The sequence below is a fragment of the Delphinapterus leucas genome, chromosome 4 (genome assembly GCF_059928025.1).
Source record: "Delphinapterus leucas isolate spDelLeu-1000000601 "Yukka" chromosome 4, BTC_Dleu_Yukka2, whole genome shotgun sequence".
NCBI classification, from domain to species: Eukaryota; Metazoa; Chordata; class Mammalia; order Artiodactyla; family Monodontidae; genus Delphinapterus; species Delphinapterus leucas.
This window is the reverse complement of record NC_143132.1, coordinates 128,175,452-128,201,021: the sequence shown is the minus strand read 5'-3', so window position 1 is coordinate 128,201,021 and position 25,570 is coordinate 128,175,452. Positions and strand designations below refer to the sequence as shown.

The following is a 25,570-nucleotide window of genomic DNA, read 5'->3' as shown; positions in this document are numbered from 1 at the left end:
GCAGTGGGTCTCCCGCCCCTGCAGTCTGGCCGTCCTGTGGACTTGGGTCTCAGTTGTCAGAAGGAGGTCAGGCAGGGAGGAGATAAGAGCTTGCAGACAGCCTAGGACAGGAACTGAGTCCTCAGCCGCATGAGGCCCCACCCTGTTGTGGACTCTGGTGGTGTAGTTCTGGTTTTTGTTTGAGAATTACACACATTTTTATATTCAGTGCAGGCTGGAGACAGAAGGGGCATTAAAGACGCCTTAGTGGATTGAGGAACACAAAGGGAATTGTGGGAATTACCTGTCAGAGCAAATCATTCTTCTTTGGCAGGCCAGTGAAGGAGAGAATTCAAGAGCCTTTTGGACTATTGGGAGGAAGAAATCGGAGACATCAGGTGACAGGACTAGGGGTGTTTAACTTATGAGAAGGCACCATCTTGGATAAGCAGAATTATTTAAGGGAGTTGTGGCCCCAGGGCTGACTGAGGACAGACTTGAGTGGCACAAGGAAGAGGTGACTCTAGTCCCCTAGGGAGGTGACCAGCCCAGGGCTGAGGTCCCAGCAGGCGTGAGGCAGGCTGTGGAGCTAGGAAGGTGAAAAGCAGGTGCTGGGGCCACGCGTCGGCCCCACCAGGTTCTTTGCCGGCGCAGTCAGTGGTGAGACCTCTGGGGCAGCTGAGCGCACAGCCATGGAGACAGAGGTCAGCCAACACTTGCCCACCTGCCCTGGGACACCTGTGGATCCCTGACACCTGTCTGCAACCTGCCAGGGTGTCTATGTAATCAGAGGAAGAGCTGACAACTAAACAACAGCAGGATAACTAAACAACTAAGGCAGGGATGGCAGGAGGTGCCGGTTCCGAGGTCACCTGACTCCCTGTAAAACTGACTCTTCCACATGGGGAAGTTCTCTCTCCTGGAAAGGGCCTTTATTGGCACAGTGGGCTAGTTGCCAGGTCCCATCCCTGGGGCTGTCAGGATAGCAAGGGGAGGGTCCCGGAGGAGGGGCATGACCGCGCCCACCACAGGATTGGCATGGGAGAGGAGCCACCCACTGAAGGGAAGGAGGGGCGGTGCTCTGACCCAGGCGTGGGCCAATGGTGCTCCGTCAAAATCTCCTTCCTGTAAAGGCCTGCATACAGCGGGTTCTTCAGGCTAGAGCTGCTGGGAGAAGGTCAGGAAGCAGGTGGATTCTTGTCCTCTGCCCTGGGCCAGAGCCCCCATGTGGAGTGAAGAGCTGGAGGCCGTGGGCACCGGCTTAGTGCCCTGGAGGAGAGGCACTGGCCTGTCTTCGTGCAAGTCAGAGTGACTCCCAGGGAATGAGCTGGCTGCACACACCTGGCTGTAACATGACCCGCTGACTGCATCGCTGGGCATCTGGAAGTAACTAAGGGGGCCTGAGCCCCGAGGCCAGACAGGAAGGAGCCCTCTGCCTAGCGGCCTGTGCTAATTAACTCATGATCTGACCCTGACCCTGGACTCTTTGTTTCTCTCCTTTCCTCTCTTCCGTGGGGCCGTCAATAGAATAAATAAAAATTAAAAGAAGCAAATCATCATTGGATGAAACATCTCTCTTCAGACACGTTCATAGCATTGGCTGCTGAGCAGAGACTTGCTGGTAGGCCATGTTTCACCTGAGGCTCTTCTCGAGCACTCTTAACACCCTCCCCAACTGGACTGTAAGCTCCTGCAGAAGCGCAGAGACCTTAGCCTTTTATTCTCTGAAGACTTCCCAGCAGGTGCTCCATAAATGCTGGATGGCTGGATGGGAGATGCGTAAACGCCCGGCCTGGCAGGTCAGCAGGCCTGGCTTACAGGCTGTGGAACCCCAGGCCAGTCCCTTGACCTGCCTCTGCCTGAGGTCCATTGCCTGGTTGATGGTTGCTCTTCCTTGATGAAGTCCGAAGCTGGAAAAAGCAGCGTGGGCCAGTTGGCTCGAATTCTGGTCACAGCTACAGGGATGTCTGCTAATGAGGCACATGGATCCATCCTCTGTACATTGCGGAGGGTGCGGGTGAGACGGGGAGGGCCTACGTGAAACAGCACGTGATTGTTTTACTCTGCTTCTAAGAAGTTTGCTAGTTGCCTTTACGAGTGAGGGGGCCCAGGGAACTGCTTTAGAGGTCATGTTCTCTGCCATTATTTGACATTGAGACCTCGCTGGCATCTTCATATACAAGAAGGTTTATGGATGTGAGACAGGATGAAAATGCCTGTAGGTGAGATGAGCAGGTAAAGCAGACATAAACGGGAGAGACTCGTATCCACGGGGTGGCTTATGAAGTGTTCTCTTCTGGGAAATCGCACCACAAAGAAATTGCGTGCCCATTGGTGCTGAGTTAATTATCAATTGAAGGCGTCTCCTATTCTGTAATTCTTGTTGGCCACAGTGATACTGGGGTCCCAGGGCACTCATGTAGGTTCATGGGGTTTTTTACATCTACATGATGAAACTTGTTATCCTTCCATCTCTGCCTGCCTGCTGTTCCTTCTGACGCTCCCACAGTCCTTTTTTCTTCTGAGCTTCTGTCATCTGCGTGGGATCAGCAGAGCTCCTAATGGTCCTGAGGGCATCAGAGGAGCTGGGGAGGCCTGCCAGGAGAAGCAGCATCCTGCAGCGCCAGGCCCCAGGCGTGGAATCTGCTCCCCAGCCCCCGAATCTGCCCCACAGCCCCCTCTGAGATGAACAAGGCAAGCCCAGGACTCCTAATGGGCAAGTCAGGCAGCAGCCAGGGCAGAGGTGCCTCCAGCCCAGGTCTGCTCCTTTGCAGCCGACCTTTCCCTGGATCCCTGCACGTCAGCCCTGGTGGGACCAACTGGACCAGGCTTCAGAGGTATCTCGATCCAGCCTGCTGCCTCTTGTCTGCTGTGTTTGTCCTCCCTCCTCCTCCTCTCCTCTTCCCCGTGTTGCCAGCTTCATTTCTGCCTTTCAGTCCCAGCTTGGGTGTCTTCTCGAGGAAACCTGCTTGGACGATCCCCAGCCCCCGGGCTGGTCAGGTGACTGCTTTCCCTTAGTGTTCCCACATGAGGATTCAAGAAGGTATTTCACCAGAAGCATGGAGCACAGTGCCTGGCTCAGGGCAGACCTTTAATTCAACAAGTATTTATGGAGGGCCTTCCCTGTGCTGGTTGCTGGGGGAATATAAACTTGAAAGAGACATAGTTCTGGCCCTCTGGACATTTGGGTTGGCGAGTTGATAAACTGTGGACACCTCTGCTTACATGTACTGTAGTGTGAGCTAGGAAGGCAGCAAGAACCAGGTGGGCTCATAGAAGTGGGATGTCCAAACTACTTGGGGATTCGGGGTGGGCTTCCTGGAGGAGGTGACCCCTGGGATGAGTTATGGAGTTGGCCAGATCTGGGCAACAGAGGTTGGGGTGAGGTTAGAGGCATAAGCAAGAGGAGGGAAACGTCCTGAAAAGCATCCTGTGGGAATAGGGGCAGCTCTGAGCAGTTCAGGACAATGAGAACCAAGGTAGGGGAGGGGACGTAGGGAGATGGAGCTGGGGAGACGTCTCACCCCGTGGCCTCTATGCATCAGAACTTCCCCTGATTGTCTGGCATCTGGAGGACCCTTCAAAGGACCCCACATGGACTGACGCTGTGTCCTGGTGACTCAGGAAGGTGCAAAACAGTGGAAGGTAATTTTAACAGCTAGTGGGCGAGGTTGACAGGCCCAGGTGCCAGAGGAAGCAGCAGATAAAAACTTTCTGGATGGAAGGTTTCTTTACCTGTGGCTTTCAAACCATTGCTTCCTTGAGTTGTGGGTGGTTCCTATCTTAGTCTGTTGGGCTGCCAAATAAAAATACCGTAAACTGGCTGGCTTATAAACAACAGAAGTTTATTTCTCACAGTTCTCGAGACTGGGTAGTCTAAGATCAAAGCACTGGCAGATTTGGTGTCTAGTGAGAGCCTACTTCCTAGAAGGCATCTTTTTGCTGTAACCTCACATGGCAGACATGGGGGTGGGGGAGATCTTTGGGGTCTCTTTTATAAGGGCACTAATCCCATTCATGAGGGCTCCACCCTCTTGACCATATCACTCCCAAAGGCCTCACCTCCAAATACCATCACCTTGGTAGTTAGGATTCAACATGTGAATCTGGGGGGACATAAACATTCAACTTATAGCAGTTCCCAGGCAGCAGCCCCAACAAGCCTAACCCCATGTGCTCTCAGATAAGCCAGCAAACTGTGGGGACTCTGGGATGTGCAGGGACCCATGCCCCTCTGTCCCTGTGTCACTCATATTATTATCATGTCTCCTTAGCTTCGCTTTTCCCTGGCCCAGACTCAAAGGGAGTCTGCCCACAGGCATGGCCAAGGGGCCAGAACCTGGTACCACTTTATAACAGAGCAGAGTAAAGGATTGAGGGGTACAGCACAGCCGGAAGGGCTGGGTCATTGACATACTGCCTTAGGACATCTACTTCTCATCATTCTCTTGATCTGGCACAAATCCTTCCATGGTAAATGACCTCTGGACACCAGAGCTATGTATTAGCAGTTCTGGGGCCTTCTAGCTGTTAGGAAGAAAGTGGCTCTAGGACCAGTCAAAGGGCTAATTTGAGTTGGTGAAGGGCCAACTGTAGCTCTGTGGTGGTTGTTTTATCATGAGTAATGAACGAAAATATGCTTATTGAAAAAAAAAGTATATCTAGACATTATAGAAATATGCATATATTTCTATACCTATAGAATATATGTAACATATGCTTATTGTTAATCCATATCTACATATATACGTGCGTGGATTTGTAAAACAATATAGACAGTTATAGAAAAACAAGTGAAAATACGTCTTCACACCCCATTCTACCCATTCCCCAAAGGCATTGTGATGGATGTCCTTGTAGACATTTTTCTGTTCATTTACATAATAAGAGTGCCTGTGTATTCATACGTTTATGGTTAATTTTTTCTTTCCACAAAAAGGCTTATATAGATATCCAGTGACTTGGTTTATTCACTGCATTTATCTTTGATTCTTTTCCATTCTTTTTAACTGTGGCAGAATATTCCACTGTGGATGTAACATTCTGTTCTGCTGATGAAAGATATTTAGGTCATTTCCCTTTTTTTGTTGTTGTTATAAACAGCGCTGCAGTGAATCTCTTTGGCCATACGTCTTGGTGATGGGAATTGATATCTTTGTCGAATAGATTCCAAGAGGTAGAATAATGGGGTCATGGATAAAGCACATGTAACATTTTAGTGGCGACCGCCAAATACTCCTTCTGAAAAGTCCTTCCAGTTTCCTCTCTCACTTGCAGTATATGGAAATGTAGGTTTCACACCCTTGCCAGTACTGAGATTATTGTTAAAATGTGAATTTTTAGTCTGGTGAGGTGGGGGTGAATCATATCCTATTGTTTTATTTTGTATTTCTTTAAGTATGAATAATGTTGAACATTTTTTCATGTGTTTATTGCCACTGTTATTTATTTTTCTTTAATTAGCCTGCTTATATCCTTTATTGATTTTTCAGTTGTAGGAGATCTGTGCACTTTGGATATTAATAATTTGTAATATAGGTTGCCAATATTTCCCTCTCAGGGGATTGCTTATCTTTTACTTTTGTTTATGACAGCTGTTTGCCAAAGGGAAGTTTTAAATATTTACAGAAGAATTTGTAGGAGTAGCTGGGAGTTTAAGTGGACTTAGACTGGGGATTGAGCCCTGTTTTAGCTGTTGTTCAAATGTATGCGTATATATCATACGATGATTAATAAGCCTTTTAGAAGTTAAATGATTCATGGGCACACCTATTTCTGTGTATTTCCTCAGTTGGCGATGCTAAAAATCCAACTGATATTTTGTAGGGAGTTCCAAATTGGGAACTCTTAGAAAGACTGGGGACCACTGACCCAGAAGATGGACTTACATCTGCTTATAAATAATTGATAAAGTGTATGAACCAGGACTCATTTCGTTGAAAGTAACAGAAACCCAACTCAAACTAGCTGAAATAAGACGACTTTCTCGACTTACAGAACTGGAACATCTAATGGACACTTTGACCACCTCTGGACCCAGGGGCTCGAAGGGTGGATGTCCTCAGGTCTTCCTTCCTCTTTCTGATAACTCTCTTCATTTGTTGGTCTGGCTCATCTCTACTTAGCCTCATTTTCTTCCACTGCAGAGGCTGCCCATGAGCGACAGATGGTTGGGGCAGCCGCAGGTTTCCATTCTTAGAGATCAGCGTCCAGGAGAAAAGGAGCCCCTTTCCCCGTGTCTGTAGTGTACCTCTCTCAAGGAGGCAGGACGGTGTGATTGACAGTTCAGCCGAACCACATGCAAGGGAAGGAGTGGTTCACCAACAGAAAGAACAGTAGATGGACAAACAGAACAGACTGCAGGTCCAGCAGACAGTGGGGGAGAACCTGGTCTGGAGGCAGAGGGGTGAGCTTGAGATGGCTTTCCATCCACCATGTACACCTTGGGCAGCTGCCTTAGCCTCCCCTTGGATCCCTGGCTCTCTGCTCTGTAAAATGGTCTCTTGAGGATTAATGAGCGGATGCCTGTGCTTGGGCTCAGGGGCCCACAGAGTGCAAAGCAGATGACATTAAATGAGATACGTCAGACACCTGTCCAGCACTTTGTAGGCACTCAATAGGTGATGGTTTTCCTCCTTAGTATTTGCCAGAATTCAGAGGCTGTTCAGAACGAAGTAATCGGGTTGCATGAAGTTAGTGTGTCAGTTCTTCCTTTACCACCATGGGTGAGGCCCCCTCTCTCTGGGGGGCCCACCTGGTGTTGCGTAGATAATTATTGATAAGGAAAGGATAAGGGCATTGAGAGAAAGAGGCAGGGCTTGGAGGGGGCTCAAGAAACAGTTGAAGCTGACTTTTTGCTACATTGAAGTCCAGCCTAATTCTGAGGGAGTCGATAGTTACGGTGAAAATCCAGCTGCCCTCTGGGCCCGTCTAGCTGGCCTGTGCACCCTATCCCCTACCCCCGCCCCCCGCCCAGGACCATGTGTGTCGTGACCTGCTTTGCTTTCTCTGCAGTCCACCTGATCCCAGTGTCGGCAGCTAAGAATGGAGTGACTAGCAAGAATCGAAAGAGGATCATGCCTGACCCCGTGACGGAGCCCCCCGTGACGGACCCCGTTTACGAAGCCCTTTTGTACTGCAACATTCCACGTGTGGCCGAGCGCAGCATGGAAGGTAGGCCTGGCTGCGCTGCCCAGCGTGGTACCATCTTCAACCAGCATCTAAGGAGCTAGACGGCTACGGCCCAAAGCTTGCAGTTGCCACCAGGCTGTGTCCTTGAATGAGTTTCCACGTCTTAGTTTCCTTGTCTGTAAAATGGGCATAACTTGCCGTCCCTACTCACAGGGCTGCTGGGAGGATTAGGTGACCTCTTTGAGCAGCACGAGGCTCACGATGAGCCCTCCACAAATGTTTGCCATCATCCTGATTATCAGTGAGACAGCAGTGGGATGGAAAGGTGGCCTTGGCTGGCCCTAGGGTGTCATCCTCAGCTAACTCCTTTCCCGGGCGGGCTCTCTCTAGGCTTAGGACCTCCACAGCATGCCCTGCCGGTGTCTTGAAGTGAAAGTGTAGGAAAATATGATTTCTATGTTGAGTTTTGCCTTTTTGAAAGTGTGTCAAAGAATGATGGTGAATATTTATCTGTTTGTGCCCTGCTGTGTTTCACGAGAGGGAGATTTAAAGCAGAAGTCGTTGTTTCCAGTACTTTTGTGGGCCTCCCCTAGTCTGTGGATGTGCGTGAGGCTACATGAATAGTCCTTTTTTTGCTTTACAATGTTGTGTTAGTTTCTGCTGTATAACAAAGTGAATCAGTTATACGTATACGTGTATCCCCATATCCCCTCCCTCTTGCGTCTCCCTCCCACCCTCCCTATCCCACCCCTCTAGGTGGACACAAAGCACCGAGCTGATCTCCCTGTGCTATGCGGCTGCTTCCCACTAGCTATCTATTTTACACTTGGTAGTGTATATACGTCCATGCCACTCTCTCGCTTCGTCCCAGCTTACCCTTTCCCATACCCGTGTCCTCAAGTCCATTCTCTACGTCTGCATCTTTATTCCTGTCCTGCCCCTACGTTCTTCATGACCTTTTTTTTTTTCCTAAGATTCCATATATATGTGTTAGCATACGGTATTTGTCTTTATCTTTCTGACTCACTTCACTCTGTATGACAGACTCTAGGTCCATCCACCTCATTACAAATAGCTCAGTTTCGTTCCTTTTTATGGCTGAGTAGTATTCCATTGTATACATGTGCCACATCTTTATCCATTACATGAATAGTCTTGCCCACGTTTCACTGGAGGTCAGGTGACCCCCACCACACCCCAGAGCCTCCCCATGGCTTCCAGGGGGCTGGGGCGTAAGCAGCCCTCTCACGTTCCTGTGCCCTGCCCTGTGAGGCTGGTCAGAGGCCTCCCACCCAGCACAGCACCCTTCCACCACGGCCACCCCTCCCCTCCTCTGCGAGGTCAAAGCGATGGACATCTCCTGGGCGACAACCAGACAGTGTGCTTCTCTCTCGCAGGTCACGCTCCACATCATTTTAAGCTGGTCTCAGTGCATGTGTTCATTCGACACGGGGACAGGTACCCACTGTATGTCATTCCCAAAACGAAGCGCCCAGAAATTGACTGCACTCTGGTGGCTAACAGGTAAATGGCAGTTTTCCTAAAAGTCATTTTCAAGAATCTGTTGCCTCTGTTGAAATTAAAAGGCTGACCGGAGAATTACAGGATCGGGCAGTGGCCTACACTTGTCCAGTGAGTACTGCTTGCCAGGAGTCTGATCGTCAGAACAATCCTGCAGGGGAATCCCATTTCACAGTTGAGAGGACAGAGGCCCAGAGAGGTGAGAACACCTGCCTAAGGCCACACAGCAGATAAACTGAGATTTCAGCCCAGGCCAGCCTGCTATCTGCAGTCTCCCACCCTGCTATTCTTCAGTTTGAGAAACAACTGGGACGGGGTGCAGTGAGCACTGGGTTAGGAGTCCTCGGACCCTGGCGTGGCCGTTCCATTGAGGGGAGCAGGTAAGTCCCTTAGGCTCTCTGAGCCTCAGCCTTCTGTCTCTAAAATGGGGATGACGCTGCTGACCGGACAGGGATGGGCTGAGGAATAAGTGGGATGATGAGGAGATGCACATTACCAGTTGCAAAGCCACAACCGGAAGACATTTACTTCAACCTTTTCATTCTTCACAGGAGTAGAGACAGCCTGCCCTTGGTTGAGAGCCCTTACGATGAAAAATACTTGAAAAGAGAGTAGAAACTGTGCATGTGGACATGGCATGGCTCTAAAATGAGAGGCACAGTTAGCAATAAAGTGATGGGCCAGGCCTCAGCAAATGTGTCAGGGGACGCATAACCTCCCAAGCAGAGTTTACTGAATGAAGAGAGGAGGCGGGGGAAGTGCTCTGTGGGGATGACGTTCTTTTGATGGAATGCCTTGGGTGCCAGCCCGCCCCAGGCAGCGCCAGCCTGGTGGAACCATGGATTGCCTCCCTGCAGCCAGGGCTGTCCCTTCACAGTGGACTGCAGTGTGGACCCGGGAATTCCAGGTTAACCCTTTGCATCTCAGCCTTCTTACTGTCTAATATCAAGGGGAAGATGAAGTGAACCATTTTATGTAAAAACATCACGAAATACCATGTGACTCTAGGCTTTCATTTCCTGCTGGAGGCCACGAACCTCGCAGCCTGTGGATTTACGTCTTCTTTTCTGTGTTCAGCAAGTACGGATGCATGTCCTTGTGTCCCATGGGCTGGGAAACACCCTGGATGGAGTCCAGCCCGTGTCAGAGCACCGGGCAGTCCCTGGCTTTCTTCCTCGTCTCTAGCCCTCTGTGCTGGCCTTTCTGCTGGGACCCTCGGCCCCTGCCAACCACTGCCTGCCAGCCCCTCACCCTTCAGGCCTTTGCACCTGCCGTTTGGCTTGCTGGCCCCCTTCCAAAGCTCCTTCAAGGCCCCCTGAGATGGTACGCCTTCTAGGAGACCTCTCCCAGTGCGTCAGCAGGGATTCTCTGCTTGTACCAGGCACCGCCACTGCCTCACTCAACCTGAGAAAGGGGGACGTAGGGAAGAATCTCAGAACAAAATACTTAACGACCAGACCTTAACTGGCTTAGGACTAGGCAAGGGTGGAGGCCACTTGCTGTGCTGGGTATTAACCCTTTAGTTTCTGGGCTGGAGCATCCAGGGTGGCGGGAGGACACAGGGAGGGCAGCTGGGGGGAGTGGCTTTGCTCCTTCGGGCACAGCAGAGTGTCAGTGTCCTGCCGTTGTACAGGACTTTGAACAGCCCAGGGACAGGCGGGCCACTAGGCCGCTGAGCTGGCCGGACCCAGAGCAGCCTCAAGGGCTTTGTGGGAGGTACCACGCTTCAGCCGGCAGCTCACAGCTTCTACTCCCCTTTCTCTGGCTGGGCTTCAGGTACCCAGGCCTGAGAATGGGTCTGCCCCCCCAGGCCAGTCTGCTGTTGCTGGAGAGGTCCCTGAGCACCGCGAGGCCTTGAGGGCCACCTGGCTCTTCCCAGGGAAGGGCCCAGTGGGCAGGACCGCCGGGCGGCGTGCAGGCCTCCAGTGGGCCTGCTGGTGCTCTATGACTTGTCCTCTCAGCATCGTTGTCTGTGCTCTGCCTGCACCACCGGCCCCTCAGGGCACTGAGTCTTATACCTTCCATATCACTGGTGCCCAGCCCGAGCCTGGCATGTAATAGTTGTTGGACTGGGTTGGTTGCAGAATGAATTCAGGAGCCCAGTGAGAATCACAGGTCATCATTGCCTATCATGTATCTATCATAGGAGATTTGAGTCTTGACCATGAAATCCTCTGAGGCCGTTGTCACCGGTTTGATGTAGGGCAAATCCCTTCACCTCTCTGAGCCTCAGTATTCTGTCTGAGAGCATGTGGATAGTAATACGGTAAGTCCCCTGCATACAAACAAGTTCCATTCTGAGAACGCGTTTGTAAGTCCAGTTTGTTCGTAAGTCCAACAGAGTTAGCCGAGGTACCCAAGTTTTACAGATGACACCAGACACGTGAACTAACTTATGTGATCGGACATGCGAACGTACGTTCGCATCTTTGAAAGCTTTGGCGGTTCGTATGTAGGGGACTTACCGTACCTCCCCTAAAACATCCTCGTGAAGTCTACTAAGGTGATGGAGTAAAGTGCTGAGAGCCTGGTTCCCACTGAGAGCTTGAGAAATGGTGTTTCATTTACCAAAGCAGCCTGGAATCTCCCAGGCCCGGCCTCTTTTCCTCTCTGAGTGGTCGTGGTCACAGGGCCAGGTCGGGTCCCAGGGTCCCTCGTTCTGCCACAGCCCTGACGGGGCCACTTCTGGAGCTCCCAGCTGAGAGGTGCAGTTCCTGGGGACCAGCTGCCCCCGCTGCCTCTGCCTCGTTTCCCCCTGGCCTTGGTCTTTTGGTCTAGTTCTATTTCATACAAATACATTCTGTATTTTTAGGAGCTACTTTGAATCGTTTATAGAAAGTGGGTGGAGTATGCATGTTTAATTAATTAATGGCATTTAATGAATTCCATCTTTTATAACAATAAAAGTTGACTTGTCATTATAAACGCACATTTAGTGTAAGAGTGAGCAGGACCCCCAGCTAAGGGGACCCACTCTGGGCCTCTGAACCCCCTGGGACTGTGGGATCTGGGTCACCAGCTGTGCCTGCTGCCTTCGCAGGTGCCAGTTCGGCTTCACGAATTATTAATTTTTATGGCCTCCTCAAAGGCGGAGCGTCCTGAATTGTGCCCATTACTCCCGTCTGGTGAAGGACACTGTCTGGGCTGGCGGCGGGCGTGCAGTGAGCTGAACCAGCAGGAGCCGGACACCCCAGTGTTTCCCTTCCTAAGGACACCTTCCACGACTCTCAGAGTCTTTGTAGTGGAAGCTGCCTCCTCGTGAGTAGTCGTGGGGCTCAGGAACGTTGTCTGGCCGGGAGGTAGAGGCTGACTTGAGAGTTTAGCATGTAGATGGCAGCCGAAGCTGTGGACTTGAACGGTATCACATACAGAGCCTCTGGAGTGAGGTAAGGGTCAAAAACAGAGCCCTATACGAGCACCAGCCAATTACAGCACGGAGAGAAAGGAGGGTCCCAGGAGGAGATGGAGAAGTTGCAACAGGAAGGTGGCAGGAGAGTGATGTTATGAGAGCTGAGGAAGCAGAGTTTCAGGAAGGGGGAGGGGGTGGGTAATCACCTCAAACAGAGCGAAAAGGTCCAGAAAGCTAAAGACTGAGAAAGGTATACTAAGTTTATCTTTTTAGAATTTCGTTTTATTAATAATATAAAATAATGAATTCTTTAATTAGCATAAATTGTAAAAATCCATGCTATGAACTTGTTATGGTTTCTAGCCATATAAGCTTTTTTGAATTGTGTTTCCTGGTAACAGTGTCACTGGTCTTATACCTCTTCTCTGCTCGTCTTAATGATATGTACAGAACTCAGTAGTTGCTCAGATTATGGCTAAAGCACAATAAGTTTTCTTACAGGTGTGTAGATGAGCCTTGGGGTCCCATGTATGCTTTGTGGCATAAATAGGTGTGAAAATGCATATAAAAATGCAAACAAGACCTCTGAAGTGAATGGTTTGAAGGCTTAAGATGGTATAGCACTGCTGGTTCTTTCCATTTTCAATATGAAAATAGATTTCCAATGAGAATACAGTAACGTGGGTTTTTCCTGAAGAAAAATTCATCATCACAGATATAATCATTTCTGTGTTGGTCAGGGTAAGGCTAGGCTGCATGCTGTTATAATAAAGAGAACCAAGGAGGAATTCCCTGGTGGTCCAGTGGTTAGGACTCGGCGTTTTCACTGCTGTGGGCCTGGATTCAGTCCCTGGTCCGTGAACCACAAGCCATGTGGTGCGCCCAAAGAATAAAATAGAGAACCAAGAATGCATTGCCTTAGATAATAGAAGTTTATCTCTTGCGTGAAGGTCTGAGATGAGTGTTCCAGGTTGTATAACTTGGCTTTGCCTGGTCATTCAGGGCCCCAGGTTCCTTCCAGGTTGTTGCTCCCACCGTGCCCTAGGCATGTCTACGTGACTGAACCTGGGTTGCTGCAGTGCCTGAATAGTGGCCAGAGGGAAGGAAGAGAGTGTGAAGGGGCCACGCCCGTGATCTGAAAGCCTAAACACAGACTGGCATACATCCTTCCATTCCACTGGAGAATACTTAGTCACGTGGCTCTGCCTGACCACTAGGACTTCAGAAATGGGCTCTAACCAAGTTCCCAAGAAGAGGAGAATAGATTTCATTACATAGCTGTTAAAGAATAAACAGAGCCAGAGAACAGATAAAGTAGTAAAAACAGATCTTATTCAGGAGTTAATGCAGAAGGGTAGAACTGGACTCAGTTCCAAATACAGCACGGACAAGTGGGGTTTTATAGCCCAGGAGCAGGGTGTGGGTCAGTGGATGGGGAATTACTATGAGGAGACATCAGGGGTCAGGGGGTTCTGGCTAAACTCACTCCACGGGACTCTTGCTGAAGGCAGACCAGGGTGATCAGATACCACCGGGGGTGAGGAATTTGATCACGTATCAAGGGTGATCAGATATCAAAAGTGGGAGAGTCTGGCTAAACAGACTTAGCAGGATTTTTGCTGAAAATGGGCAATGCAAAGACAGATATAAATCCAAAGAAAATGAAAGTCCAGAGGTCAAGGCTTGGATGGGAAGAGGGTTCAGAGGAGACGAAAATTTGGTCAAAGAGAGTCTGTTACCAGTAACAGTCTCACAACAGCCTTTATTTTAATATTTCCATCAAAACCTGGATACTTTAATAAACACTATGGGAACTTGCCATATTCGTTGCTACAGATTAAGAAGGCTTGGACTTCTCTTGAAGCATTGAAGGTTGGGGCACTTCCCAGTTGAAGTCATTTCCATGTGCTTCTGAGGTATTTACCATGCGCTGGGTACCCTCTCCACTGCAGGGATGGAGCAGTAGATGCAGTAGGCGGTACTAATCTCGGGTGGTTTTGGCTGTGTCAGCTTGAAGTGGGAATCTCAGTTGCCTGACTGGGGATCGAACCCAGGCCACAGTGCTGCCCTGGCCTGCTTTGAAGAAAGAAATCAGCAAAGAGACAAAAAGTAGTGAGGCAAGTAAAGTGTTTATTAGGAGAGAAGATACGCGCGGAGAAAGCACGGGCGGGCTCAGAGAGAAAGAGAGCCGTGGGCTTTTGGGGTGGGTTAAACCACTTATATGGAGGCAGTTCTGCGTTTCCAGTCATCTTGCTTTGTCTGGCTTGGAGTCCATATCTCGTCTGGCTCAGGGCCCTACCCTGGGTGCACGTGCATCTTTTAGCCAAGATGGACTCGGGCGCTGGGTTCCCTGAGACGTTGACAGAACACATTATGGTCTAGCACCCCCTCCCCTGAGGATCCTTTCTGCACATGCGTAGCTTGGGGGTCTCCTTGACCTCCAGAATGAGAAATATGTGGTCTCTTTATCTTTGATCTCGGCAGGACTCAGCTCCTCCTGGCTCCCGCCATTGTCTTTATCTTGGAGTATCTGTCCACAGGGGACAGACTTCAGCTGCTCAGCCTGGGGCCCGTCTGTCTCCTGCCTCAGGGTCTGGTCATTCAGATCCAGGACAGGCCCAGGGACTCAGGTTACCTGGTCCTCTTCCTGATTAAAAGTCTTTTGTTCTTCTCTTCCGTAAGTGAAGTTATTCTTCCACGAATCGTCATCTTTCCATATCAAAAACACGTTTCCAGGGCTCCCCTGGTGGCGCAGTGGTTGAGAATCCGCCTGCCGATGCAGGGGACACGGGTTCGTGCCCCGATCCGGGAAGATGCCGCGGAGCGGCTGGGCCCGTGGGCCATGGCCGCTGAGGCTGCGCGTCCCGGAGCCTGTGCTCCGCAACGGGAGAGGCCACAACAGTGAGAGGCCCGCGTACCGCAAAAAAAAAAAAAAAAAAAAAAAAAAGCACGTTTCCATGAATACAGTTAGATATTAATGCACCATTAAGGAGTCAGATTCCCTGAAAACTTTCAGTAGTGAAATTTCATTTCTAAAACTGGTAGCAAAGCTTTTCTTAGATCCTCAAATATCACCAACCTGAGATAATGGCCCGGAGCAGAACATTTGACTCCTGTTGATGGATAGCCTTTGTTTATGTGGATTTGTTTTGGCGGCCTCATTATCAGTCTGGACATTTTATTTCACAGTTTGCAAATATTTATGTGTTTTAGCCTCAGGGAGAATAACACATTCTCTGTTTTTATGGAAAGCCATAATGCCCTATAGCCATCCAGGGTGATTTATTAGACTATATACTGTATGTCAGGATTAGCATCCTCTAATTTTAAAACATATTTCTAGAATGGATTTTTTTCTTTTTAGCTTTATGTTTTTGAAAGATAAACCCATTTTGGCAGCCATTGTAAAAGCACTGCCAAAGTTAATTAGGCTTTCAGACAGCGGGGGTCTGCCATTAAACAATTTATGTTTGCTTCTTTTCGTGCTCATTTAGTTTAGTCGGGAACTACTCTATCTGTCCACCTCTGTTCAGCTGGAAATGTATAAACGTTCATAGGCCATTTCATTATTTAAAGAAAAGGTGTGTGTACTCATAGGTCATCTCATTATTCAGAGAAAATGTGTATGTATTCATGGGTCATTTCATTATTCAGGGAAATTGTGTATTAGTGACTAGAACAATAGATCTTGATTTATCGTGTGTACTTCATGGCAGAAATATAAGTAATGTCAGATCTCATAAGTAAGCTGGTGTGTTGTGTTTTTTTCACTATTCATCCCCACCCCGTGTGCAGTGAGATTACCATATGTGCAAAATGCATAGTGAGCTGTAGAGATCTGGGTTATCTTAAGCAGTTGACTTTCTTCACAGGAGATTTTCCAGAGGTCATACAAGTTAAGGATTAAGGGTTACCCCAGTGAAGGCCGGGATGCATTTTCTAGGAGGAAGAGGCAGCATGTGGAAAGTCTGGGAAGCATGAAAGAACAGGTGTGCAGGGCCCACAGAAGGCAGATGCTGTGCATGGCCAGAGCACAGCACTAGGGAACCCTGGGCCTCAACGTGAGGCAGGGCCAGAGTAGACTGACGGCTGTGCGTGGCTTCTTGGGAAGGTGGCACCGTGGAAGAGCAGTGACAGTCGGGGTTGCCTTCTACGTCGACCTCACTGGCTGTGGAGGAGGCAAGATGTGACTGCAGGCAGGCCAAGGAGGGGCCCATGCCATCCAGACAGAAGCTGACTGAGGCAGACCCTGCTCAGGGACGCAGGGATACAGGAGAGAGGGGCAGAGAAGCCCAGGAGGACACATGTGCAGGGCGCAGGGGAGGGAGAAATCGAGGAGGACCCACAGCCTCGGCTTGGCTGCCTCGGGTCGGGGGGTTGGTGGCCTCCTGGAGGGGGAGACAGGAGTGGGGCGGCCTGGGGAACCGGGTGGATGAGGTCAATGCTGACTTCCACGGTGGTGAGGATGATGGGCACTTCGGTGGAGGGCGGGGTCTCGGGCTGGCCTTTCGGAGTGGGGATTTTATGTGTAGGTGGCAGCGGGCAGGTAATCTTGAAACTGGACTGTACTGTTATTGTGGGTGAGAAAGGTCTTGGCTCACTTGGGATCCTGCTTGCTGAGGCTGAAATCGTCACGGACAGTTTTGGAGCACGCTAACCACTAACTCTCTCTGTGTTGCCTCTTTAGGAAACCGTATCACCCTAAACTGGAGGCTTTCGTGAGTCACATGTCCAAAGGATCCGGAGCCTCTTTCGAAAGCCCCCTGCACTCCCTGCCTCTTTATCCCAGCCACCAGCTGTGTGAGATGGGAGAGCTCACGCAGACAGGTATGTGGGGCTGCCCCTCCCCTACTCAGTCTCCCACCCGCTCTTGTATTTGGCGGACGCGTGTATCGGGGCCTCCTGGGAAAGACACTGTGGGCGCAGGGGTGAGTAGGGCCAGCACCTCAAGTAGCTGTGTGCCCACCAAGGTATCTGATTCAACATGTGATTTCTAAATATTAAAAATAACCTTTTGGGCTTCCCTGGTGGCGCAGTGGTTGAGAGTCCGCCTGCCGATGCAGGGGACGCAGGTTCGTGCCCCGGTCCGGGAAGATCCCACATGCCGCGGAGCGGCTAGGCCCGTGAGCCATGGCCACTGAGCCTGCGCGTCCGGAGCCTGTGCTCCGCAGCGGGAGAGGCCACAACAGTGAGAGGCCCACGTACCGCAAAAAAAAAAAACAAACAACCTGTTTTCTTATTACAATATTTCTTATTTCTTATTCTTATTATATGTTCATGGAAGAGAAAGCAGGAAAGACAAGCAAAAGGAAGAAAATTTAAAGCACTCATAATCCCACCAAAGAAATGAATAATCTTTCTTCCTGTGTTTATATCTGCATGCACTCGTGGGCGTGCACACACACACACACACACACACACTCATTCTCACAGGTGGTATCTTCCTAAACAGTTTTGTAACCTACTTTTTCACTTAACAATATGTTGAGATCATCTTTCCCTATCAATCAATGTTCATCAACAACGTCATTTCTGACAGCTTCATATTATTCCACTATGAATGGGCCATGACTCATGTAACCAGTCCCATGTTCTTAGCTACTTCAGACAAAACAGCTGAAAGGTTTTAATGCAGCAGATCTCAGGGAGACGCGCATATGGCAGAGCCCCACTGCGCGTGGAGTTTGTCTGGCTTGTGTGTTCCTCGCAGAAGCCCATCTCTCCCTCCGCAGCCCTGTTCATACCGCTGTGTTGCCAGTTCACTGTCAGCGTAGGTTGGTGATTTAACAGTGGGGTCACCTTTGTCGGTACGAGAAGGAACTGGTGGTCCCCTAAGAGGTTCCAGCTTCCTACTTCCTCAGTCTGGGACCTTAAAGGACTTTTGTGTGGCCACCAGCCTTTCTGGAGGAATCAAGGCGACCGATTGGCCACGTTCTGTTTCTTGACCCACCAGCATCTTAGGACCTCAGCTTTGATGGAAGGAAGGTCTCTGTCCTGTACTTGGCCCTGTTGGTTTCGCCATGTTTTGAAAGCCATTATTATTGGGGATACAGAGTGACAGAGTGGGGCAGGCTTAAGTCTCTGGAGGACTAGCCTTGAATAAGGAGTTTTGTCAAAAGCTTTTCCTAATTAGTTCACGTGCACAAGCTCTGCATTAGTTTAAAACAGGAGTTCTCCTCCTACCAGATCCAGCACCCCCTTTTATTAACAAGTGTTTTGTGGTGCTCCCTGAACTATCCTGAAGTGAAATTCGAGTATAACTTTTCTATATACATAATTTTAAAAAACAGTTATGTCAGGCACCCTAATTGTAATATGAAGTAGAAACAACAGGAAACTAATTTATTATATAATTCTGTATATCTCAGTATAAATGCCTGAGCGCACCTTTGTTAGAAAATAGGATGAAATAAATCAATTGCTTGCACTTCAGTGTAGGTTGATGTGTGTCACAGCTACAGATGCAGACTGATCAAGGGATGTGTATTGGTGACTCTACTACTCCGTGTCAGGACATGATTTTTTTTGACAAGTTGTGATCAAAACAAAAGACACGTGTCCCTTAATTTATATTGCATTTCTGGAAAATTCAGTGGATGTTAATGTTATGCAAAAATGGTTTTGTGTTTATAGACACAAACAACCAGATTTGAGATTGAAGTATTTAAACAGGGTTTTCACATGAGGGAATGTCTTATACACTCAAAAGTTACGTGGAACAGAAAACAGTTCCTTGTGAAGACTGTCTGGCCCTTGGACCCCACCCACGAGGGATTGGGAACGTGCTTCTCCATATTATTGTGACAACCCAAACCCTCCCTGAGGGCAGAACCGTGCTTGCCTAGAACCACTGATTGCAAGTAATAGAAACCAACTCAAGCGGAAAAAGGACATTTATTATAAGGATTCAGGGTGACTCACAGACTCTTAAGGGCAAGAATATGACCAGACCTCCAGAAGCTGGTACCAGCAATAAAGAAGCTGTCTGTCCCTACCTCTGTGGTTTTGCTGTGTGTCTGTCAACAGAGACAGTCCTAGCCACGTGTAGAGATGAATTTACACGTTCAAGTTCCTGAGGGAATCTGACGGGGTCCTGAGGGTCAGCGTCCGTCAGCTGGCTAGGAAGTCAGGGTAACTGCACCGAGCAGCTATTCATTCTAACCTTTCTTCCCCGTTGACCTGTGATCATCGTCGTTTTCTAAGTTAGCACTACCCTAGAAATCATTTTTGCGGTTGTTTGCTCCTATTCCCGCTTTCTCTTTTAGTGGTCACTTTTATCTTCTATTTGAAATTTCACATCGCTGTTAGAATCATCATTTGTAAATGGCACACTTTGGGCACCCCACAGGAGCTGTGTAAGATGTGACTGATCATAAGTGCCTACTCTGTCCCAGATGCTTTGACAGCTGCCGCATGTAGGGAAGGGGCGGTGGCTGGATGACCGAGATGCTGTCCTAAAGGAACCTGCAGCTGCAGTGGTACAGCGCATGGAGACGCCTGAGGGTGTTGCTGCAAGTCGCAGGCTCTTACAGAGTAAACACGGGTTTTGGAGTAGACAGACCTGTGAAACGGGGCTCATAACATCTTCCCGACAGCGCTGGTGGCAAGCTGCAGTAGACAGCAGGTGTAAAGCGCCCAGCACAGTGCTAGCATATGCTAGGCTCCGTGTATGCAGCTGTTGCCTTAGCGGTCCAGCGGCCTGTGCAAACAGGAGGGAACGATTGATTGGACCTCTGGGGAGCGGGGGAGGAGGAGGGAGACAGAGAAGGTAGTATTGGAGCCAGGATGAGGATTTCACTGGGAAGAGAAAGGGAAGGGCGTGAACAGAGGCATGAAGATGCAGGCCGTGTTTGGAGAGAAGGAGAAGCCCTGAATGGGTAGTGTTTCTGCAGGAACATGTAGGGAGGAGGTGATGTGAGCACAAGGTTGGGCCGGGGCAGGGGCTGGAGTTCTGCTCGGCCACGTCCTAACTGTGAATGGCTTGGGCCTCAGTTTCCTCACCTGTAAAATAAGGAAAAGGGGGATAATGATAATATGCCTTCTTCGCTGGGTTTTCTTGAGGATTAAAGGAGAAAGGTTGGCACACAGTAAGCGCGCCAACCTTAATGTACATAGCCTCAGAATACAGGGTAGGCCCAGAGGGGAACGGGGGTAGACACACATTCTGGATGTTTGTCACTCATGGCTGGTCCCTTCGTGCGGGTCATTTGGAAACGCGAAGACCTGCCCCAGCCCAGATCTCTCAGGGAATTCTGTCAATACTCTTCATTCAAAGTAGGACCTAGACATCCTTCTTTTTTTTTTTCCTGAGCTATTCCCCTTCCTGGGCCAACACCATTCCCTCTGTCTCACGCATTTCAGCCTGAAGTCGTCTCATCTTTGTGGTGGGGCTTTTCAAACCATTCGGGCATCTGAATAAGTGGCATTACTGGTCATAGGGCCTGCCTGTGATTGACACTCTCGGAGAATGCAGATCTTGCACTGAAATTCCATCCCAACATCCCGTTGGCTGTAGGGTGAGCTTGCTTTCATCTTGGACCACCTTCTCCTGCTTGAAGATAAGACTTTTGCAGTTTTTTTCCTTTTTTTTTTTTTCAAGATACTATACTGTGGTATAGTTCCTGTGTGTAGTTCGAAACTATGACAACTAAAGGGTAAACTTAAAATTCACGCTCCTACCCATGTTCCACCTCCCCCCCCATTTCTGTGCCCCCATCATCCCCAGGTAACCATTGTGCATCCCCGCAAAATTTTTCTATGCAAAACACAGGCAGCTGCCGATACACGTTCTTATTTTCCCCTCATTTTTATTTAAAAGCAGCATGATCAACATACTGCTCTGCAGTTTGCTTTTTTTTTCCCCCCAAATATTCTGAGTACCTGGGAGATCATTCCAGATCCATACAGAGACAGTATCCTTGCTGATGAGCCGGTAAAGCCCTAGCAGGATTGGGCAGAATGGACCCAGAAGGTGAGCAGAGAGCCTTCAGCTGGGACAGTAGGGAGGATGGTGTGAAGGAGGGGACGTCCTCAGAGTGAGGGGACTAGGCAGCCAGCAAGTGACTTGTTCTCCTTGCCTGACAGATTTCCATGAACTCCCCGGGCACACTGAGGAATGATTTGTCCCAGCGCAGGAGGGAGAAAGCTCTCCTTAGGCCCCTGCCAGTTACCTCCTAGACGTCCACCAGTGCGATGGTTCCTACCCTCTGAGCCCCGCCAGTCACATCCCTCCTCCAGGGGAGGGACCAGTCAGAAGGGAGGAATCAAGGCAGATAAAGGGTCCTTGTGCTTCCCAGAAAGGTGTGGGTCCAGAGGACCGGGCCCCGCTCTGCTCGTCCCTTTGTGGATAACCCTGAGGGGCTCCCTTTGCACGCTGATGTGAGCCCGTTCTCGGGGCTTCTACACACTGGGGGCCAGGCTCAAGGATGTAATCGTTTGCCGTCTAAAGCATTCCAGAGTTGGACGGGCCTCGACTCCCCGTGCTGTTCCTTCTGCTAAGCTGGTAGCAAGGCAAGCGTGTGGCACTCTTGTGTTTCAGGGGTTGTGCAGCATCTGCAGAACGGCCAGCTGCTGAGGGACGTCTACCTGAAGAAACACAAACTCCTGCCCAGTGACTGGTCCACAGAGCAGCTTCGCTTAGAGACCACTGGCAAAAGCCGGACGCTGCAGAGTGGGCTGGCTCTGCTTTATGGCTTTCTCCCAGATTTTGACTGGAAGAAGATTTATTTCCGGCACCAGCCCAGCGCTCTGTTCTGCTCCGGGAACTGCTACTGCCCGCTGAGGAACCAGTACCTAGAAAAGGAGCAGCGTCGGCAGTACCTGTTGCGTTTGAAAAACAGGCAGCTGGAGAGGACCTACGAAGAGATGGCCAGGATCGTGGACACCTCCACCAAGCAGCTCCGCGCCGCCAACCCCATAGACGCCATGCTCTGCCTCTTCTGCCACAACGTCAGCTTCCCCTGCACCAGGAATGGCTGTGTTAACATGGAGCACTTCAAGGTGATCAAGAGGCATCAGATAGAGGACGAGAGCGAGAGGCGGGAGAAGAAACTGTATCTGGGGTACGCGCTCCTGGGCGCCCACCCCATCCTGAACCAGACCGTGGGCCGCATGCGGCGCGCGGCAGAGGGCTGGAAGGAAGAGCTCTTTGCTCTCTCCTCTGCTCACGACGTCACTCTGGCCCCGATTCTCAGTGCCTTGGGCCTTACAGAAGCCAGGTTCCCGAGGTTCGCGGCCAGGTTGATCTTTGAGCTCTGGCAAGACAGAGAGAAGCCCGGCGAGCACTCCGTCCGGATTCTCTACGATGGTGTCGATGTCACGTTCCACACCTCGTTCTGCCAGGATCACCACAAGCGGTCTCCCAAGCCCATGTGCCCCCTCGAAAACTTCGTCCGCTTTGTCAAAAGGGACATGTTCGTGGCCCTGGGTAGTGGTAGCACTAATTATTATGATGCGTGTCACAGGGAAGGATCCTAAAAGGTACGTGGTGCGGCGCTAACAGAATCTATGCCAATACAGAGGGATGGGAAAGGTCCGCTTCTAGTTCTTTTGGTTGCTAAGGGTACAAGGTGATTTTTAAAGGCCGGAAATCATGCTTGGGGGCCACATAGATTTAGGGTTGAACAGTGAATATGTTGCTGTAATTGGGTACTTGAGTTACTTGGTACACAGTGGCCAGTTCACAGAGAGAGGAAGGTACTTTATCATAGCCAGACTTTGCTTAGGATGCCAGAACAATGCGTCAGTACCCAAAGCTGCCAATCCACTTATGTGTTCTTTTGATCTGCCTTGGTACTGTATGATGGAACCAGCAAACCTCAGCCAGAAGTTTCTTCATCTGGGACAGTCTTACCTTGTCCTTGTTCAGTGAACAATTTCCTGAAGTGATTTATCTAAAATAGGGGTAGGCAAACTTTTTCCGTAAAGGGCCAAATAGTAAATATTGTAGACGTTTTGGACCCAAAGGCCACATATAGCATCTGTCACAGCTACTCGATTCTGCCCTTGTAACTTGAAAGCAGCGACAGACAGCACGTGAATGAATAAGCATGGCTGTGTTCATAGGCCTCACAGAGCAGGCACTGGGCCAGGTGTGGCCCGAGTGCTGTAGTTTGCTGATCCCTGTTCTAAAAGCTAGGCTCTACTACAATTGCACTTGCAGCACTTTGCCAGAGAACCAGTTGAATACCCAGAATTATTCAGTGGTGCCTCCAGTAACTTCTGCTAGAAACACAGAACCTGGTCTGTATCCGACATTATAACACAACCTGAGGGGAAGTAAACATTGAGTCAAGAGGAATCATAGAAAAATTATTAGAATATTACTTGATGTTCATGATTATGGTATAAGGTAGTTCTGAGTATGTCTTAAATATTTGTCTGCTGTAGTCTATTTGCTGTACACGCTGAAATTTTTGTATTCCGTTTAGTATTTTTATAGTCTAGGGAAATATTTTCTAAGACGAGTTTGAGATGTGCTCTGATTCCTCTGACATATTCAGTTTACTGTATCTGCTTGGGGGTTAGAAGGGAGCCGGAAGCTGAATTCAGGCACTTTCTTCCAGTAGAACTAATCATGGCTCATTGCCTTCGACGAGCAGTAGAATTGGATCGATTTTTAAACCATTTTCGTGTTTCAAATGGTACATTCGAATTGAGTTTTAAATAAGTTTTTGGAAGAAGTTTGTTACTAGACAGTTAAATAATCTTTATAAGGTATTTTATATATTAGAAGCAATTATAATTAAATCTGTGAGTTCTGACTAAAATGGTGCTAGTTCTGTGCGAAGAAATATAAAGTGGGATTCCCCGATGTCGCTGGTATTCCAGCCTTTTCTGTTTGTTTTTTGTCCAGTGTTGCATTTGAATACATCCGTTTCTATTAATAAATTTTTGAAGATTACTCGTACACACAACTCATGGTTTGTACCTGTAAGTCACTCTATTTCCTTTCAAGTGAGTTCATGTGTTTTTTTAATTTATCTTTTTTTTAATAAACAAAAGCATTTTAAATTAGAAAGCTCTACAGCAGGGGTCCCCAACCCCCAGGCCACAGACCACAGCCTGTTAGGAACTGGCCGCACAGCAGGAGGTGAGCTGCAGGAAGGCGAGTGAAGCTTCACCTGCCGCTCCCCATGGCTCCCCATCGCTCACATGACCGCCTGCACCATCCCCCATCCCCCCACCCTGTCCGTGGAAAAACTGTCTTCCACGAAACCAGTCCCTGGTGCTAAAAAGGTTGGGGACCGCTGCTCTACAGTACACGTGGGTAAGGGAGTGCCAGGCCCCAGCCTAGTGTGGCCAGCCACAGGCCAAGCTGGGCCCTCAGGGGTGATGGGAAGGGACAGCAGTCCTGCACTGGGCCACAGAGGGGCTGCAGCTTCCTTCTCTGACAGCAGCATCAGGGCTCGGTGGCCTAGAGGATGTGTCACAGCTGGTGGCCTTGGACTGGGTGAAAACTTGTCCCCAGAGCTGCTTTTTTTTTTTTTTTTTTTTTTGCGGTACGCGGGCCTCTCACTGTTGTGGCCCCTCTGCCGTTGCGGAGCACAGGCTCCGGACGCGCAGGCTCAGCGGCCGTGGCTCACGGGCCTAGCCCCTCCGCGGCATGTGGGATCTTCCCGGACCGGGGCACGAACCCATGTCCCCTGCATCGGCAGGCAGACTCCCAACCGCTGCGCCACCAGGGAAGCCCCGCAGAGCTGCTTTTATTGCTGAAAATTGTGTGTTACCTCTCGAGTATTTAAAGCCGTAGCAGGTTTTTTTTGTTGTTGTTCCCACTCACAATCTATCTGAATCAGAACTGCTACACACAGCTTGAAGATTTAAAAATAAAGGTGAATCAGAAGATGTTTTAAAAGTCAGTTCGCAACGTCTGTTGGTAAAGGTGGATATTTTGCATAAGAGCCAACATTAAAAGTGTAGATAGAGGTTTTGCCTCCCAAGACATTGGGTATGCATGGCATTAAAGTATCCTTCTCAATATCAACTTCTGAGACATTTCATTTCCATAAACAAACACTGAGCACCCAGCTGAGGTTTCCTTTAACAATATGTCTTTTAGATATATTTCTCATTAAGCTGCTTCCCATAACAGTATATCTTGGAGAGTTCCACATTGAGAGAGGGTGGTGGGGCAGGGGAGAGAGAGAGAAAGGGAGAGGGAGAGGGAGAGGGAGAGACGGTGGGGGGGGGGCAGGGGGGAAGAGAGAGAGAGGGAGAGAAAGGGGGGGAGAGGGGGGAGAGAGGGGGAGGGGGAGAGAGAGGGAGAGAGGAGAGAGAGAAAGACAGAGCGAGAGGGAGAGAGGAGGGGGGAGAGAGAAAGAGAGGAGAGAGTTAGAGAAAAAAGGAAGGAAGGAAGAAAGAAAGGGAAAGAAAGAAAAAGAAAGAGAAAAGAAGGAAAGGAAGGAAGAAAGGGAAGGAAGGAGAAAGAAAGGTGGGCAGCTCTGGGCAGCTCTTTTATAGCTATAGGCATAATTCATGATTTCATGATATAGATGAGACATATTTTTAAATTTTCATTAAAAATGCATGAAATTAAAATGTAACACCAAGGTACTAGCATAGGACTACAAAGCTTTTGAGGTACACGGA

At 49.4% G+C, this 25,570-nt stretch overlaps 1 protein-coding gene across 6 annotated transcripts in view; it reads left to right on the top strand.

Annotated features, from left to right (window-relative positions):
* PXYLP1 (2-phosphoxylose phosphatase 1) overlaps positions 1 to 23,888 on the top strand; it is a 68,515-nt gene extending 44,627 nt beyond the window's left edge. For 5 of the 6 annotated variants that reach the window (XM_022582625.2, XM_089911069.1, XM_089911068.1 and 2 more), the window contains 4 exons: positions 6,994 to 7,152; positions 8,508 to 8,634; positions 16,668 to 16,807; positions 21,519 to 23,888. In XM_022582625.2, the coding sequence (XP_022438333.1) occupies positions 6,994 to 7,152; positions 8,508 to 8,634; positions 16,668 to 16,807; positions 21,519 to 22,456 (1,364 nt within the window). In that variant the 3' untranslated portion in view covers positions 22,457 to 23,888. The other variant, XM_089911070.1, reaches the window with a different exon arrangement.
* Positions 23,889 to 25,570: the final 1,682 nt, after the last annotated feature.